The 14,346-nt window shown below is 39.1% G+C and overlaps 2 protein-coding genes across 6 annotated transcripts; one reads left to right on the top strand and one right to left on the bottom strand.

The window, feature by feature from the left end:
• The first annotated feature begins 27 nt into the window (after positions 1-27).
• LOC103470207 (ubiquilin-1) lies at positions 28-7,112 on the top strand. Of its 2 annotated transcripts, none has more exons than XM_017306504.1 (11): positions 28-232; positions 413-555; positions 2,201-2,325; positions 2,425-2,687; positions 2,866-3,033; positions 3,120-3,258; positions 3,415-3,536; positions 3,881-3,964; positions 4,168-4,277; positions 4,893-5,085; positions 5,663-7,112. In XM_017306504.1, exons 1-11 carry the CDS (start codon positions 101-103, stop codon positions 5,804-5,806), a joined length of 1,623 nt encoding a protein of 540 aa, XP_017161993.1. In that variant the 5' UTR covers positions 28-100; the 3' UTR covers positions 5,807-7,112. The 2 variants fall into 2 exon arrangements, with proteins under 2 accessions (XP_017161993.1, XP_008416675.1); XM_008418453.2 differs by having other exon boundaries at positions 4,168-4,283.
• Positions 7,113-9,181: 2,069 nt separating this feature from the next.
• Positions 9,182-14,182, bottom strand: LOC103470206 (IDNK gluconokinase). 4 transcript variants are annotated; one of them, XM_017306498.1, is made up of 6 exons: positions 13,968-14,182; positions 12,819-12,896; positions 12,474-12,504; positions 12,291-12,377; positions 10,935-10,978; positions 9,182-10,314 (listed from the first exon to the last, which is right to left on the bottom strand). In XM_017306498.1, the coding sequence occupies exons 2-6, from the start codon at positions 12,854-12,856 to the stop codon at positions 9,969-9,971; spliced, it is 546 nt and encodes a 181-aa protein (XP_017161987.1). In that variant the 5' UTR covers positions 12,857-12,896; positions 13,968-14,182; the 3' UTR covers positions 9,182-9,968. The 4 variants fall into 4 exon arrangements, with proteins under 4 accessions (XP_017161987.1, XP_017161989.1, XP_017161988.1 ...); XM_017306500.1 differs by lacking the exon at positions 12,819-12,896 and having other exon boundaries at positions 10,935-10,973; XM_017306499.1 differs by lacking the exon at positions 13,968-14,182 and having other exon boundaries at positions 10,935-10,973; positions 12,819-12,880.
• Between the last annotated feature and the right edge of the window lie 164 nt (positions 14,183-14,346).

Here is a 14,346-nt window from a genome sequence, read left to right as displayed (position 1 = left end):
CACACAGGACACACAACCATGCACACACACACTCCTCCACTCAGAGACGACTGCTCCAGGTCTGCCTTTTATCCTCATCCTCTGCCCGAACAAATCTGAGATGTCGGACTCAGTGAAAGATAATCCTGTAAACCCTGAACCCCCCCTCAGCTCGGACAGGACCCACGTTGTCCTCAGAAGCGTCTCGGAGAGCAGAGCCTTCACCGTCAGAGGAGACTGCGCCGTCACACAGGTCAGGAAGCTGGAAACGGCTTCTGTCGTCTGCAGACGGTCTAGTGCAATCCTCAAACTAAGTTGTCGTTGCTTTGGCGTGTGTGTGTGTGTGTGTGTGTGTGTGTGTGTGTGTGTGTGTGTGTGTGTGTGTGTGTGTGTGTGTGTGTGTGTGTGTGTGTGTTTTTGGGTGTGCGCACAGCTGAAACGGTGTCTGTCAGAGCGGCTGCGTGTCCCAGCAGAGCAGCTGGTGCTGCTCCACTCCGGACGGGTTCTCAGGGAGGCAGAACTCATGAGTCACCTTAAAGAACAGAAAGGATCGATCAGCCTCTGCGTGATCCGAAGGTATGAAGCACAGCGACGATCAGTACATCAGTGATGAAAAGTTCTATTTATAGGGATATTATTAAACACATAATGGATGACGAATTTGTGGCGATTTTACAAAAAAAATAAATAAATAAATTACAAGTGTTTTAAAGACGTCAATAAGCTAAGATGGTGTATCTGCTGTGTTTCAGTTGTAATTTATTGTTGCAGTGCAGGATGGGGGCGGCGACTCCTTTGTAAAATACTGGTTGCTCGATACTTGTCAGACTCTATCAGGGTTTCTCATATGGCTCATCACCCACAGCATCTTTTTGTCTGGACGTGAGCACAGAGCCTTGAAATAAAGGACTTTATTTCAAATCTAAGAAGCATAAACTCCATAAACCTAACCAGTAGTTGTGCCACATTGGCATTAGCCATCAGTTATGCAGGTTGTCCAGGTCCTGAAGCCGAAAAGCAGCTCCACATCACTTCACCGCCTCCAAAATGTTTATGCATTTTGGAGAAATAAATGACAATGTAGGAATGCACTTAATATCAAACTTAACAAGAGCCTGCTATCAGAATGTTGTAATTTCTTTAAATGCTGTGTGAGTTTTACGCTGGACTGATATATATATATATATATATATATATATATATATATATATATATATATACTCTTGAATTTCTTTTGATTGAGATTTGATGCATCGCTTTTTCAGATTCTTTTGCCTACTTCTTGTCGTCATACAAGTTTTATTTACGGTAAATGTTTTCTTATTTCTTCAGAAAAGTTGTTACAGTTAAATCTTGACTTGAACGGGTCAAGATATTTTCTCATACGACTTGGCGCAGTCCATTTTTACATTGAAGAAATTTGGGACATGACCAAACACCATCCATCCATCCATCCATTTTCTTGCACCCTTTTTCCCTCAGTGGGGTTGGGAGGGGTGCTGGTGCCCATCTCCAGCCAACGTTTCGGGCGAGAGGCGGGGTACACCCTGGACAGGTCGCCAGTCTGTCGCAGGGCAACACAGAGACACACAGGACACACAACCATGCACACACACACTCATACCTAGGGGCAATTTGGAGAGGCCAATTAACCTGACAGTCATGTTTTTGGACTGTGGGAGGAAACCGGAGTACCCGGAGAAAACCCACGCATACACAGGGAGAACATGCAAACTCCATGCAGAAAGACCCCAGGCCGGGAATCGAACCCAGAACCTTCTTGCTGCAAGGCAACAGCTCTACCAACTGCGCCACTGTGCAGCCCATGACCAAACACAATGAATCAAATTTGAAATAAGCAGGCATGCTCAGATTTGAAGAACACATCGGAAAAGACTCTTGAAATGAGTCACTCTGACTCTGAATGGAAAACTGATTCTTCTCAAGACATCGCTCTGTTATCTGAAATGTGTTGACTGTGTGTGGGCAGAGCATGACTGAGATGTTATTTTTATTTTTATTCTGGCAAATAAGACCACAATAAATCCTTTTTAGATCCAATTGGTTATTAATGGGTTTTTTTTTAATAACCCCCATTAATAACCAAACAAGCAGACTTTTACTGGATAACCGCTTCATTGAAATTATTTTTACAAGACAGGCTTTTCAGTGCATACATCAGGTTTAAGCACTAGTTCTAAACTCAGTTCGTCTTTCTCAGGCCTGAACCTTCATCTGCTCAGACCTCCAGTGATCCCGTTTCAGAACCTGTTGAGTCAGAGCTAAAAGCTGTTCCTGACCCAGAGCCTAACCAAACACCAACTCCCACCTCTCCACTCTGCTCAGGTAAAGCCTGTCAAACATTCATGTCTCTCCAGTCGTTTACCTCCTGCTCTACAGTGTTTTCAAGTCCTTCTGTTTTTCTCTCGTTCCGTCTTGTCTCAGCCGAGGGTTTGGACAGTCTTGGCTCGGAAAACAGCAGATCCAGCTTTCTTACTGCCCTCTGGAGCCAAATGGAGAGCGAGTTACCGAGTGACCCAGAACTGATGCGCCGTGTTCTGGCCAGCCCACTGGTGCAGAACGCCCTCTGCACCTCCAGCCCTCCGCTAACAGGACAACGCTCTCTGTCTAATCCTCAAATTCAGCAGCTCCTGACAACAAACCCTGAGGTGGAGGACATGTTGAACAACCCAGATGCCATAGAGCAGGTGAGTGTGTGTTTGAGGTACAGTTTTTTTTTTTTTTTTTTTTTTTTGCAAGTTGTGTGACTGGTATTTCGGTTATTGTACCTTTCACATTTAAACTTAAATAAGCAAATGATTGAGGAAAGATTCTCTTCCTTTGTGGTGTGCCTCAAACATCACATCTCCCTATGTTCCTCTCCAGGCGCTGGGACTCATCAGGGAGGCTGAAATGATAGAAGAGGTGATACAAAAAGAAGACGGAGCTTTAGGAAACGTGCCCATGGTGCAGGATAACCCTGCAAACGCTGCTCTGCATGTCTTTCAGACAAATGACGCAAAATTGCAGCAACAGGATAGTAAACCAACTCAGGTAAAGCAATAAAGGTCACGATTGGATATTTCACATAGTTCATTGGTTATATCAGAGGTTTGCTTCTGTTGCTGCTGGTCTTTCAGAAAACAATGTTTCCATTACTCACTACATCATGTGAGAGTCACCAGGGACCAGGAAGACGAACCAGCCCAACATCCCCTGACTCCACAGAATCCCTCAGAGAGCTGACTGCTTCTCCCATTACCGGTTCTCTTAATGCAGGTAAGAAAATGTGCATGCATCCAGTCAACTTCTGCATAAAGCATTAATGATTTGTAGGAAATCATAATCTCAATTCAGTCCTGAGCATTTCCCAGAAGGTTGAATATCAAATATCTGAAATGTGATATATGAACATACTGTGGCTGCTGCCTTCAGGTCTGCAGTCGCTCCTGCAGGAGATCACAGCCAGTCCGGGTCTGACGGAGACTCTGCTCTCTGGGCCGCATGTCAACTGTGTTCTGAACTGTCTCAGCCAGAACCCGGACTTTGCTGCACAGGTGATGCGTGGATGGGTCTGGATATATTGCAAAGATGAGAAGTTTTTTTTTGTTTGTTTTTTTTTTCACTTAAAGTAAAGATTTATTATTTGTTGTTACGTCAGGATAAGTCATTTTCTATCATTCACCACTTAAAGAACAGGTTGCCACCGTTTATGCAAGAACATAGATGATTCCAGATTTATCTTCTCCCAGCTGCGACATGTAGTTCCACCACTAGATGTCACTAAATCCCCACACATTGCTCTTTTAACCATGACCTTAAATCATCCCTTCCTCCTGAGAAACTTCAGTGCTAATGTAGAAATCCACCGGTTACACTAATGTATTTCCTGTTGCTTCAGATGCTGCTGAGCCATCCCTTGTTCTCAGGAAATGTTCAGCTGCAGGAGCAGATGAGGCAGCACATTCCTCTCTTTCTGAAGCAGGTTTGTTTATTCATTCCAGGGTTATTGTAATATTATATTCTTCATATTTATGACAGATACCAAAGGTTTTTTTTGTAATTAATATTTATTTGTCACTAAAAAGATGTGGTATGGAAAGAGTTTGGTCTTGCCATACCGCCATATGCAACATACAGCTATCTCTGATTCAAAAATGTTATTTATTATTGTTTAATGCATTATAGATGCAGAGTGGAGAGCTGCTGACCATGATGCTGAACCCCAGGGCCATGGAGGCTTTGCTGCAGATCCAACAGGGGCTGCAGACTCTGGCTGCAGAGACGCCCTCCCTCATGTCTGTGTGAGCAACAATGTCTAAACATTTCATTTGTTCTAGATGTCTTATTACCGTAAGAGGGTTTTCACTAAACCTTCAAAACTTGTAAAGAAAATGATCAAATTGAACAATTCTTGAAAAGTCTCAATTTTCCAAATTCAATTTTATCTTTAATTTGTGCATTTAATTTGTTTATTTGTATTTCAATTTTATCCTCCTCATTGGTACAAGAGAGAGAGAAAAAAGAAATGTGTCCATTGTTTTTTAGGCAATGAAAATGAAATTATTGTTAAAATTTCTATTACTTCCCTTGAAAGTAAAATGTTTAAAGAGTTTTGGTATGAAAACTGGAATTTTAGTAGTTGGTTAAAGCTTGTTATAAGTCACTGTTCTGAAGTTTTTAGTATTCTGTAAGAAAACCTTAAAGTCTGATTGCAAGTCAAAAAACATCCACTTAAGTAGGTACAAATATATTTTCAATTCATAATTAGTAAGTCAATTTAATTTTAAAGCTAAGCTAAACTTATTTATCTATCCTAATTTATGTAATTCATTAATTTAAATGATCATGTCTTATATACATAAAAGTATGAAACTGAAATGACCTTTTTCAACAATGTATCTTTTTGTCAGTGCGGGACCTGGAACCAGTGCTGGTTCTGGTCTTACTGGTTCTGCTCAGCACCCATCTGATCCTAACCTGAACAACCAGACTGGCTGCCGTGCTCAGGACGTCCCACTGACAGAGCAGCAGCAGCAGCAGCAGCAACAGCAGCAGCAGTTTGTACATGAGATGCTAACGGCACTGGCTGACACCAACAATGGGGTAACTCACTGATTCCCTGGTGACTAAAATGGTTTAACTCTTCTTATGTGTAAAATTGTAATATTAGAAAGCATAAGTCCCTTAAATGACCAAAGTTTTATTGTTAGCAAATGTTAGTATTTGCTAAATGGATGTTCCTACATTGTCTTGCCAAAAATGTTTATACCTCTTTTCAGTTTACAACCACAAACCTTAACATGTTTTAATGAGATTTCATGTGAGCAACCCAGAAGTTTTTTTTTTATATCCAGTTTGCCCAGTATTCACCTCTACTCATCAACTCCAACCAGCTACACCATTCAACTATGCAACCAGTTTCCTTCTTCTGGTTGTTAACATTTTTAAATTGAGATAATAAAATAACAAAACAATTCTTAAAGATTATTGGTCAAATAAGCCTGTCATAATAACTCCTTTCATCCTTACTCCGCTATGTACAATGTACAAAAATGTAAAAATGCATTAATGATTTAGAGACATGCATTTTGTCACAAAACATTCAGACTGTAATTAAAGCACAGATTGTAGTTATTTAGCCACAAGAACTTCAAATGATTTTGAATTTGTTACCTGTCAGGTCCGTCATGAGGAAGAGGAGGATTTCCAGGAGGAGCTGCAGCAGCTGAACTCAATGGGCTTCAGAGACAGAGAGGCAAACCTCCAGGCCCTCATCAGCTCAGGAGGAGACCTGTCCTCTGCTCTACACCTGCTCAGTCCTTAACAATGAATTATCAGTTATTAACAAGTGAATTACAAAAAAAACCCAGATGTAATTTTAAGCCATATTTAAACACAAGGTGTCATCTAATATAGTGATAAATCACTGGTAGAAACATTGTATCCACCAACACAACCGAGCAACAGTGCAGATGTAGATTATTGGCGCTGACTAAACAGAACTCACAGGAGAAAATAACAAAAAGTATTTTACTGAATTGTGGCAGGGATCTACGCCACATATTCATGTTTTAGTAAACAAACCGAGTGTTTGATAGGAACCAGGTGAATTATTTAGCAGAAAAATAGGAGTTTGTAGTGGAGGGGGAAAAAAAAGTAGCTTTCATTTTGTCTGCTCTGATGCTTCGGTTCTGCTCTACATGCAGTAGATTCATAGCGTCTGCATCAATATTTAAAAGCAGGTGATTTATTATGAATGTCTGGCACACGGTGATGCCTCTTTGCTTTGCTGCCTCCTGGTCACCGTCTCACGCCCAGGCAGATGTCCTGTAAGTTCACACATGCTTCACAGACTTAACAGATTAAACCTCAAACAAAACGAGTCGCGATGCGTGTCCCGACACACCCAGGTTGTTCACGTGTGTTAATCACAGACTGACGCAGGTGTGGTTATCTAAACATTCAGGTTCTTAACAAATGTTCACATGTCGACATTTAGCTGTTTTTTTATACAAATAGAAACAAAGATATTTAATTGCACTTAATAAAACTGAACATGGTTTTCCCTCGTTAAGCAAAACACAAACTTGTTTTCTAACTGAGAAAAAAGTTAGGACACCGTAACAGTCTTACTTGTTTTAGCTGAAACAACTTCTGTGAGGCGCTTCTTTTAGCATCTTTACTCCACTTCTCACTTTGAGAGATTTCCTTGAGCATCTTGTACTCTGCTCTCAGGGCCAACGTGTTTGGATGTCCAGTCCTGAACATGTTACAGGTTCATTTTAATGTCCTGCACTTTCTGACCATCTTCTACACACTGAAGTGGCTGATTTCTAATTATGTTGAGACTTTAAAAAAAAATCCATTTGCAGACTCAAAAGCTGATGAGTAATGATCTCTTGTGTGGACCTGATGTGATAGCTGCCTATAGGTTGAGCCATTTTAAGTGGGAAGAAATGTTGGGGTGTCCTTATTTATTCTACACCAGAACTTTAATTTATTTTGAAATATCTTCTCTTTAGTTTGTATTGATTTTTTTTTACAAATATATTTATTTCAGTGTTGTTAAAATTGGTATTTAATGTCAATATATTTATTGATATTAAATGTCCACATACCTCGCAAATAATCATAAAGGTAACATTCTAAATAAAACATGCTTTGATGTATTTATTTTTCTTGTATTTATTTTTCTTGTCCAACAAGGAAAAATACAACTTTTTTTTACAATATAATTCTTCTCAAAACAGCGTTACTGTGAGATATTTCAGTTTTTTTTGTCTTAAACACATCATCAAACATTGCCAGCTTTATTCTTTCATCCCCTTTGATGAAATTTTAAAGAACTTAAGTTGAAACATACTTGTATTTGTTGCAGTACGGTTAGTCTTATTTAACCAATATCAGCTAAAGGGGTTATTTCCAAAATGACATCTCTTGTTTTATTTCCAAAAAAGAGAGCTGTATTTTGCTGTTTTACGGTTGATTTTAATGTTTTAATCAGTCAAACAAAACCGAACAGGTAAATGTATTACGGTAGCTGTGTGACTTTGTTTACATTTTCTCAAAATACCTGCAGTAACTTTTGTGTCTGGCTTCCAAAAAGGCTCCGGAAAATATCTACTTTTGATAAGTTGTGATCTCTACAGATTGGAAAACCTTCTTTCTAACTTTAAACACTAGAGGGCAGTTTTGTTTGCCTTTTCGTTTTTTTTTTTTTTTTGGTCTGGGATTTAAACAGTACTGCAGGTTAATTAATAACTTCATATTTATCTGCAACGCTTGATTTAGAAATCATTAACTTTACAGTTTAAATGGTTAAGTAAACAGAAAAAAAACACATTTTAATGCTACCTTTAGAAGCAACCTTATTTTGTTTAACAATAAAAGTTGATGTCTACCTAAAGTGTATCCTAAATGTGCAAGAGTCACTCTGAGATCTTCAGCTTCCTGACAAGCATGACGCATTCTCGACACGTTCGGTGTGTTCTCCACTTGACAACCTGCCTGAGTTTCTCTATGGCTGCCAGACGGAGGGGGTTTAATCTCCAGCTGTGTGAGGGTGAGAGATATGGGAGTAGCTGAGGGGGTTTTCTGGATTAGAAGCTCCAAAAATATTCAAGTTGAGGTTTGAAGATGAGTCATGGCACAGAAACAGCTCTTCAGTATGGAGCGGAGCGCTGTCTCTCTCAGAGTGTGTCTTCTGAAGATACCAGCAGACCTGACAAATGAGGTTACAAAGTTTCGACCTGCTAGCGAGAAGAGAGAAACTTGCCTTCCACCTGAGTGCTTATTTTGAATCTGCAGTCATCTTTAGTCTTATTAAATGTGAGGAATCCACCTTGAAAATTTGGTTGCTGCTTTTTGATGTTGACCCATAAAATGTGAAAAGACGTAAGATGAACTTGCTGTTTATTTCAAACACTTTCCAGTGGAAATTAGAACAAATATTTTAGATTTAATTCTCTTAACAAACTGACAACAGATTTGAAGTTTCATTCGATTAACTATAAAATATATATTTTAAAACAAATGTCGTGTAATTTTTAAAATTTTGATTAAATAATTTAAATGAAAAAGATGTCTAGTGGAGACCTGTATTTAATGATGGCCCATCATGCAAGTGTGAACTTCTACACTGCAATTTACAAGATGGTCGAGAACCTCTGAACGTCTCTAAAAATCCTAAAATGTATGGAATCTGTAAGAATTAAATTCACTTACGTCGGACTCAACCAGCCTTGTGGTTAAACCAGGACGGATCAGGACATACGAGCATTAAACCTCAACAGGTTTGATTCAGCTCTTTTGAGGTTTCAAACATTTTAACTGCACAGAATAACAAAGATTCCCCAATTTAGGTGGAAGGGGAAAAACTTTGAAGTGGTGCATTTCTCAGCTTTAATACACGGACACAGATTAGGATGTTATCCTGAAGTAATACTAGAGTAAAGCTTCTCGGTGCTTGTCTAAGGTAGATTGTTTCTTTAAAAGCGGACTCAGCTTTAGAAAAACGGCAGCAAAAATCCCCCAAATCAGGTGTACCAAGTCTGCAGAGAGACGCCTGAGGCTGAACCTGCTGCAAAGCCGAGAATCCCTCCAGCTAAACCTGGAAGGTTTCAGACAATCTATAGGTTTAACATTCATTCAACCAAGACATTTGTTTCTGGTAGGAAGTGGAGCAGGCATACCCAAAAGATTAAAACAACTATTTTTATTTGCATATAATAAAAAAAAATAAATGTTTAATATTTTATGCCCTTCTCAATAATCAAAGGCAAAATCTTTATAGGCATTGCAGCAATCAAACTCTCCTTATATATGAGCTCCAAATGTTTGAGAGTGGAAGGGCTCCTTGTCATCACCCTAATCTTCAGCTCCCTTCACAGATTCCCAATCAGATTTAATCCAGTCGCTCTAAAAACATTAAGATTACCTCCAGTGAGAAGAAACAAGTTGGCAAAATGTAAAAATTACTTTAAACTTAAATCTGCCAGGAGTATAAATAATTTAAACCTCAACTTTGCATAAATTTTTACTTTTTATAATCTTAAAAACATTTTACTTCAAATCCTTTTACTCATTGTGAGAAAATTTTCTAGGATTGCACTTAGTGAGCAGGTATGTGATCATAAGGTAAACTTCTATCATCTTGTTAATTCCCATAAAAAGACAATTGATTATAAAAATATTATTTCTTTCGGGGAGAAAAACGCGTATGACAACACACAGCAATAAATTCTGGACTTCATTTTTTGAAAATAAAAAAGTAGGTTAAGAGATGAGGGAAATGATCATAAAGACTTATTACTATGTAGCAAATAATGTGCTTATTACTCATATGTAACATTTAAGACATCTGGATTTGAAGGTCTTTTCAGGGCAATAAAGCAAACGTTCAGTTCATTTACCCATGAAAAAATGGGTAAGAACCACTCAAGTAATAAACCGCGTATTGTTCCCGTTCATTTGCCACGATTCCCGCTTCACAACTTCAGACTCTCAATGTGCCTCTCTACTTCCAGGATCATCTCGTTCCGGCTTTTCCTGATGTCCAGGGTGAGCGCGTTCTCCTCGTCTGACGGAGGCTCCAAAATATCAAACTGGGAGCGCAGCAGATCTGCCTTCATGTAATGTCCCTGTCGGGCCACCATCCTCTGGTGAATGAGATCGTAGTCGCCATGCAGGTAGAGGAAGAAGACCTCTGGAGAGGAGGGAAGTGAGGCGCTACTGGTCGGTGCCACCGCCGTGGAGCCATGGAGGAGGATCTGCCGGTAGAGGCGCTTCAGAGCTGAACACGCTAAAACAGCGTCTGAGCCTGAAGACCTTTCTCTGTGATGGGAAAACGTGAACATGAATTTAAATATTGAAATGTCAGAAACTTTCCCTGATATACTGCATGGTTACTACTATTTTTAAAGTGAGGAATGAACTAAAATGTCAAAGTTTACTTTGGTCACAAAGCGACGGAGAGGATGGAGAAAAAAGCAGCACGATGATGAGCAGGCGGTGGAAAAAAACAAAACAAAAAAAAAGGATGTATGGGTGCCCAGGAGAAGCCGTCTTTGATGTCACCGGAGGCATTTTAACATCTTCACTTCTTCTCCTCATCCTCTCTCTCTAAATCTGCTTTTTCTCCCCCAAACTCCCCTCCCAGTCGCTGCGGTTTTCAGCTTAATTTTCAAACCCATTTTTGATATTTTTTGATCTTTCTGAATAATTTTCTGCCTGCTACTTCCTACCTCACCTCTATGCTTTAGAAATTTGTAAAACTGAATCTGGTTTGCTTCCATCAATAGAAATATCAGGTATTTCATTGCTGCATACAATAGTGCAAAGAATCTATAACGTTAAGGATGCAGTTAGATTTGATCTAAAATATGTTAGTGTTAGTACGGGTGTGAGCCAATGTCATAAAAAAGAATATTTGTGAGTCTCTGTACGGTTCTCACCTCTCAATGACTTCATGTAGTCTGAGAAGCCAAGGAAGTCTGTCCTGAAAGACAATAAATAATAAATTACGATGTTTTCAGTTCAATGTCGTAGATGCTGAGGTAATAAATATAAATCCTAAACATATTTTAAGAAAAAATGGGTTAGTTCTTTTATGTAATTAGGTCAGATATTAGGTAAAAAGTCTGAGAACGTTTACAGTGCCAGACAGATTTTTTTTGTAAGCAAATTGAAAACAAGTAAGATTCCTTTGAGAACTAAGAAATAAAATTAAATGATGTAACATCTGTAACTGTAAAGCAGCAGAAATCTCAATACTTTGATTCACACTAAGGGCTCGTTTTAAAGACACTCGACACATAAAACTTGTTTAGGTGATGTAAATAAAACTCAAGCAAACAAATCAGGCAGAGACGGTGAGATCTGAGATCAATGAGCTCCATAACAGAGTCTCACACCTTTAGGTCCTGGCTTCCACTCATTTTGTTTATGCCAGCCTCACTCTGCCAACTAACACCAGAATGAAAGGCTTGTTGTCACGAAAGCCTGACAGTAATCCTTTATTTGCATTTCTGCTTCGCTCCATCATTTAATCTCAATCTGCCAACTGTTGACTGTCACTGAATCGTGGCGGCATGTGTTGGACGGAGGTATTCCTCCGCAGCCTTCAGAGGAAACCTCTGTGTGGGAGGTGATCATCTGTCACCAAACAGCAAAATGGCGCCAAATGCTGCCAGATTCTCTCCGCCGGGAAGGAAAGAAGAACGGACACAAAGAAAAAAGGAGAAAATGACAGGAGGGGTGATGGAAGGAGACAATGAAGAGAGGATTCTTTCTTTGGACTCAAAGAAAGAATAAAGTATTGGAAGACTTCACTGAAGCAGAGAAGCAATGGAAACGGGGTGGTCGTTTTATGATGTCGTAAGAGTAGGGAAAATATATATAAATACTGGTTGTAAGCCATAACGGCAATAATATTATCTGCAGTTGGCCCAAATTTCTTATAATGGTGCATCCCGAGTTTTATGAAATGGGTAGAAGAGTCTGGAAATACAAGTGTGATTCAGTTGTCAATCCAGTTGTCAAGCTTTGTTTTGGTTTAGGAGAATAATTTAATCTCTGGTAATAATTTACACTTAACTAAAGCTGACATGAAAACCTACAGGACATTGTTAGTGTGGAAACATTTGGAGCAAGGTATACACTGTTTGTCCTGTTATTATCCTATTTTAATTGAGTTGTCCTGACAAAGCTACAGAGCTCCCCAATGTTTATGACAAAATCATAGTTTCTGTAACTGACGGGTGAAATACAAAAATGCACACAAACACACGTGTGCAGACTCCTGGGCCGACCTGGTCTGTGAGCGGTTCTCCACGAGCCATCTTCTCAATGTTCTCCTGCGGGTGGAAGTTGTCGCCTTCATAGAAGGGCCAGCCGAGCTGAGGAGAACCAGGTCAGTATAAATGTCCTTCATTATGAACATAACGCCAGCAGAGAGTGTTGTGTTTGAGTAGTGAGCCGTCCCAAGTTTTTACCTTTTCAGAAAGGAATGTTCCCAAACTGGTTCTGTTTTCCCAAAAAAAACAAGAAAGAAAACCAGACAAAAATGAGCTAAATTATTAAACTAATGTTCACAATACTTTTCTGTGTTAAGTAGACAAATAATTGCTGGAAATCAGACACTGATTTAATAATAAACCTAATTTCAGTCATCCTGTTTTCAAGAGTGGAGTGATTTGAAGTGAATGACAATACCTCACAAAGGTTGGATTATTTATTAAATGTATCACTTGATAAGCAACTTTGTTTTATTCATGTATCAAAAATCACAGATTTTTAAAGAACAATAGTTAGTGACCCCTATAAGAAGACATACGTACTTTCCACAACCCGAGACTCCCATTATGATGTAGATCATTTTGTCTGTGATGTTCAGAAGTCTCAACGCGCGCCCTGCGCTAAAACAAATGATACAACAAATCAAATATTGCATAATCAAGAGTTGAAGGTTACAGATCCTTCTAGCAACTAAATTAATACCACAGCTTTAAAATAAATGTCTTTTTTTTTATTGAAGTAACATTTTCTTACACTGAATAAAAATCAAAATGCAACCCAATATGTGTACATTGATTTAGTTAGAAGAAAAACACATTTAGAGAAATAGTTTTATATAAAACCAATGGTTCCTCAGTCATTGCTACACTTAACTGTAAAATAAATGTAACTATTTTTACACTATATTTAACTTTTTTAAATTGAACAGCTTGTCTAGAAAATGTCTAGTAAAGGCATGCTGTTATGTTGTGGTATTTATATGTAAAGCCACAAATGCCAATTTCAAGGTGTAACCAAATTTTGTCTCGTCATTATATACAGTAAACAGAATAACTTAGGTTAATAAAGTCTCAAAAGCTCAGAAGGCCAATCTAATCAAGTCTCCGGAACAACAGTTACAATTCATCTACACGCCAACAGATTTCTGTGGCATGTTTTCATCTGCACATATAGTTTTGATGAGTTTTGGTCAAATGAGACCAATATAGAGCTTTTCTGCTGTCCACTTAAGGAGAGTTTAGCTTGAAACAAAGGTCAAATATGTGGAAAATGATCTCATGCCCACTGTAAAGTACGGTGAAGGATTTGTGGTGCTGAGGGCCTGTTTTGGTTTTAAAGGACCTTGGTAGAAGAGCAATGCATCATGAACTCTTTTAAATACTTTTGAATCCTAAATCATATTAAAGTCTGTAGGATGAGTAGAAGAGAAGGAAGAATAATATAGGACTGTTAGAGAGAAAAAGTCCCCCACTAGTTATTCTCCAGCCTTGTGAAATGTTACAAGACTAAATGCTGTCCTGTTGTAAAAAGTGCTGACAGAAGGAGTAGCTACCAGTGACTGCGATGCAAAACTGTCCTATTTTTCAGCGTAGGATTCTCTAACAATTTAAAATGCTGCAAAAATTAGTTCAAGGCTTTTTTATGCATCTTTGCAAGCGGTCCAAACAACTGCACACAGTATACCGACTCACCGTTAGCCTACAGTGATTGGACAGGTGCTGTTTCCGTAGCTTCTGTCACAGCAGCAGCAAAACAATAAATGGAGAAACCCTGCTGACAAACGGCCCACTTTATTTGTTAGTGTATGTAAAACTCTCTGAGAGGGCACAACGCCTCAGGGCTCAGCAAAGATAACCCAACAAACGCATTACTGCAGCTCCGAAAGCGCTTGGACCGTGGCCACGAGTTGTTTTGATACGTAATGACGCACGCCGCTTACGTTGACAATTTAAAGGTACAGGGTCCTCGACTCGCGTTACATCAAAATAAATAGGGACGTCTAAGCTGGCCTTGACGTCATTATTGCGGGCAATTTAGGGAGTTTGGACCAGAAAGGCTTAAAATAAAATA

The sequence above is a fragment of the Poecilia reticulata genome, linkage group LG9 (assembly GCF_000633615.1).
Source record: "Poecilia reticulata strain Guanapo linkage group LG9, Guppy_female_1.0+MT, whole genome shotgun sequence".
In the NCBI taxonomy this organism is placed as follows: Eukaryota; Metazoa; Chordata; class Actinopteri; order Cyprinodontiformes; family Poeciliidae; genus Poecilia; species Poecilia reticulata.
This window is presented reverse-complemented; position numbering and strand designations above follow the sequence as displayed.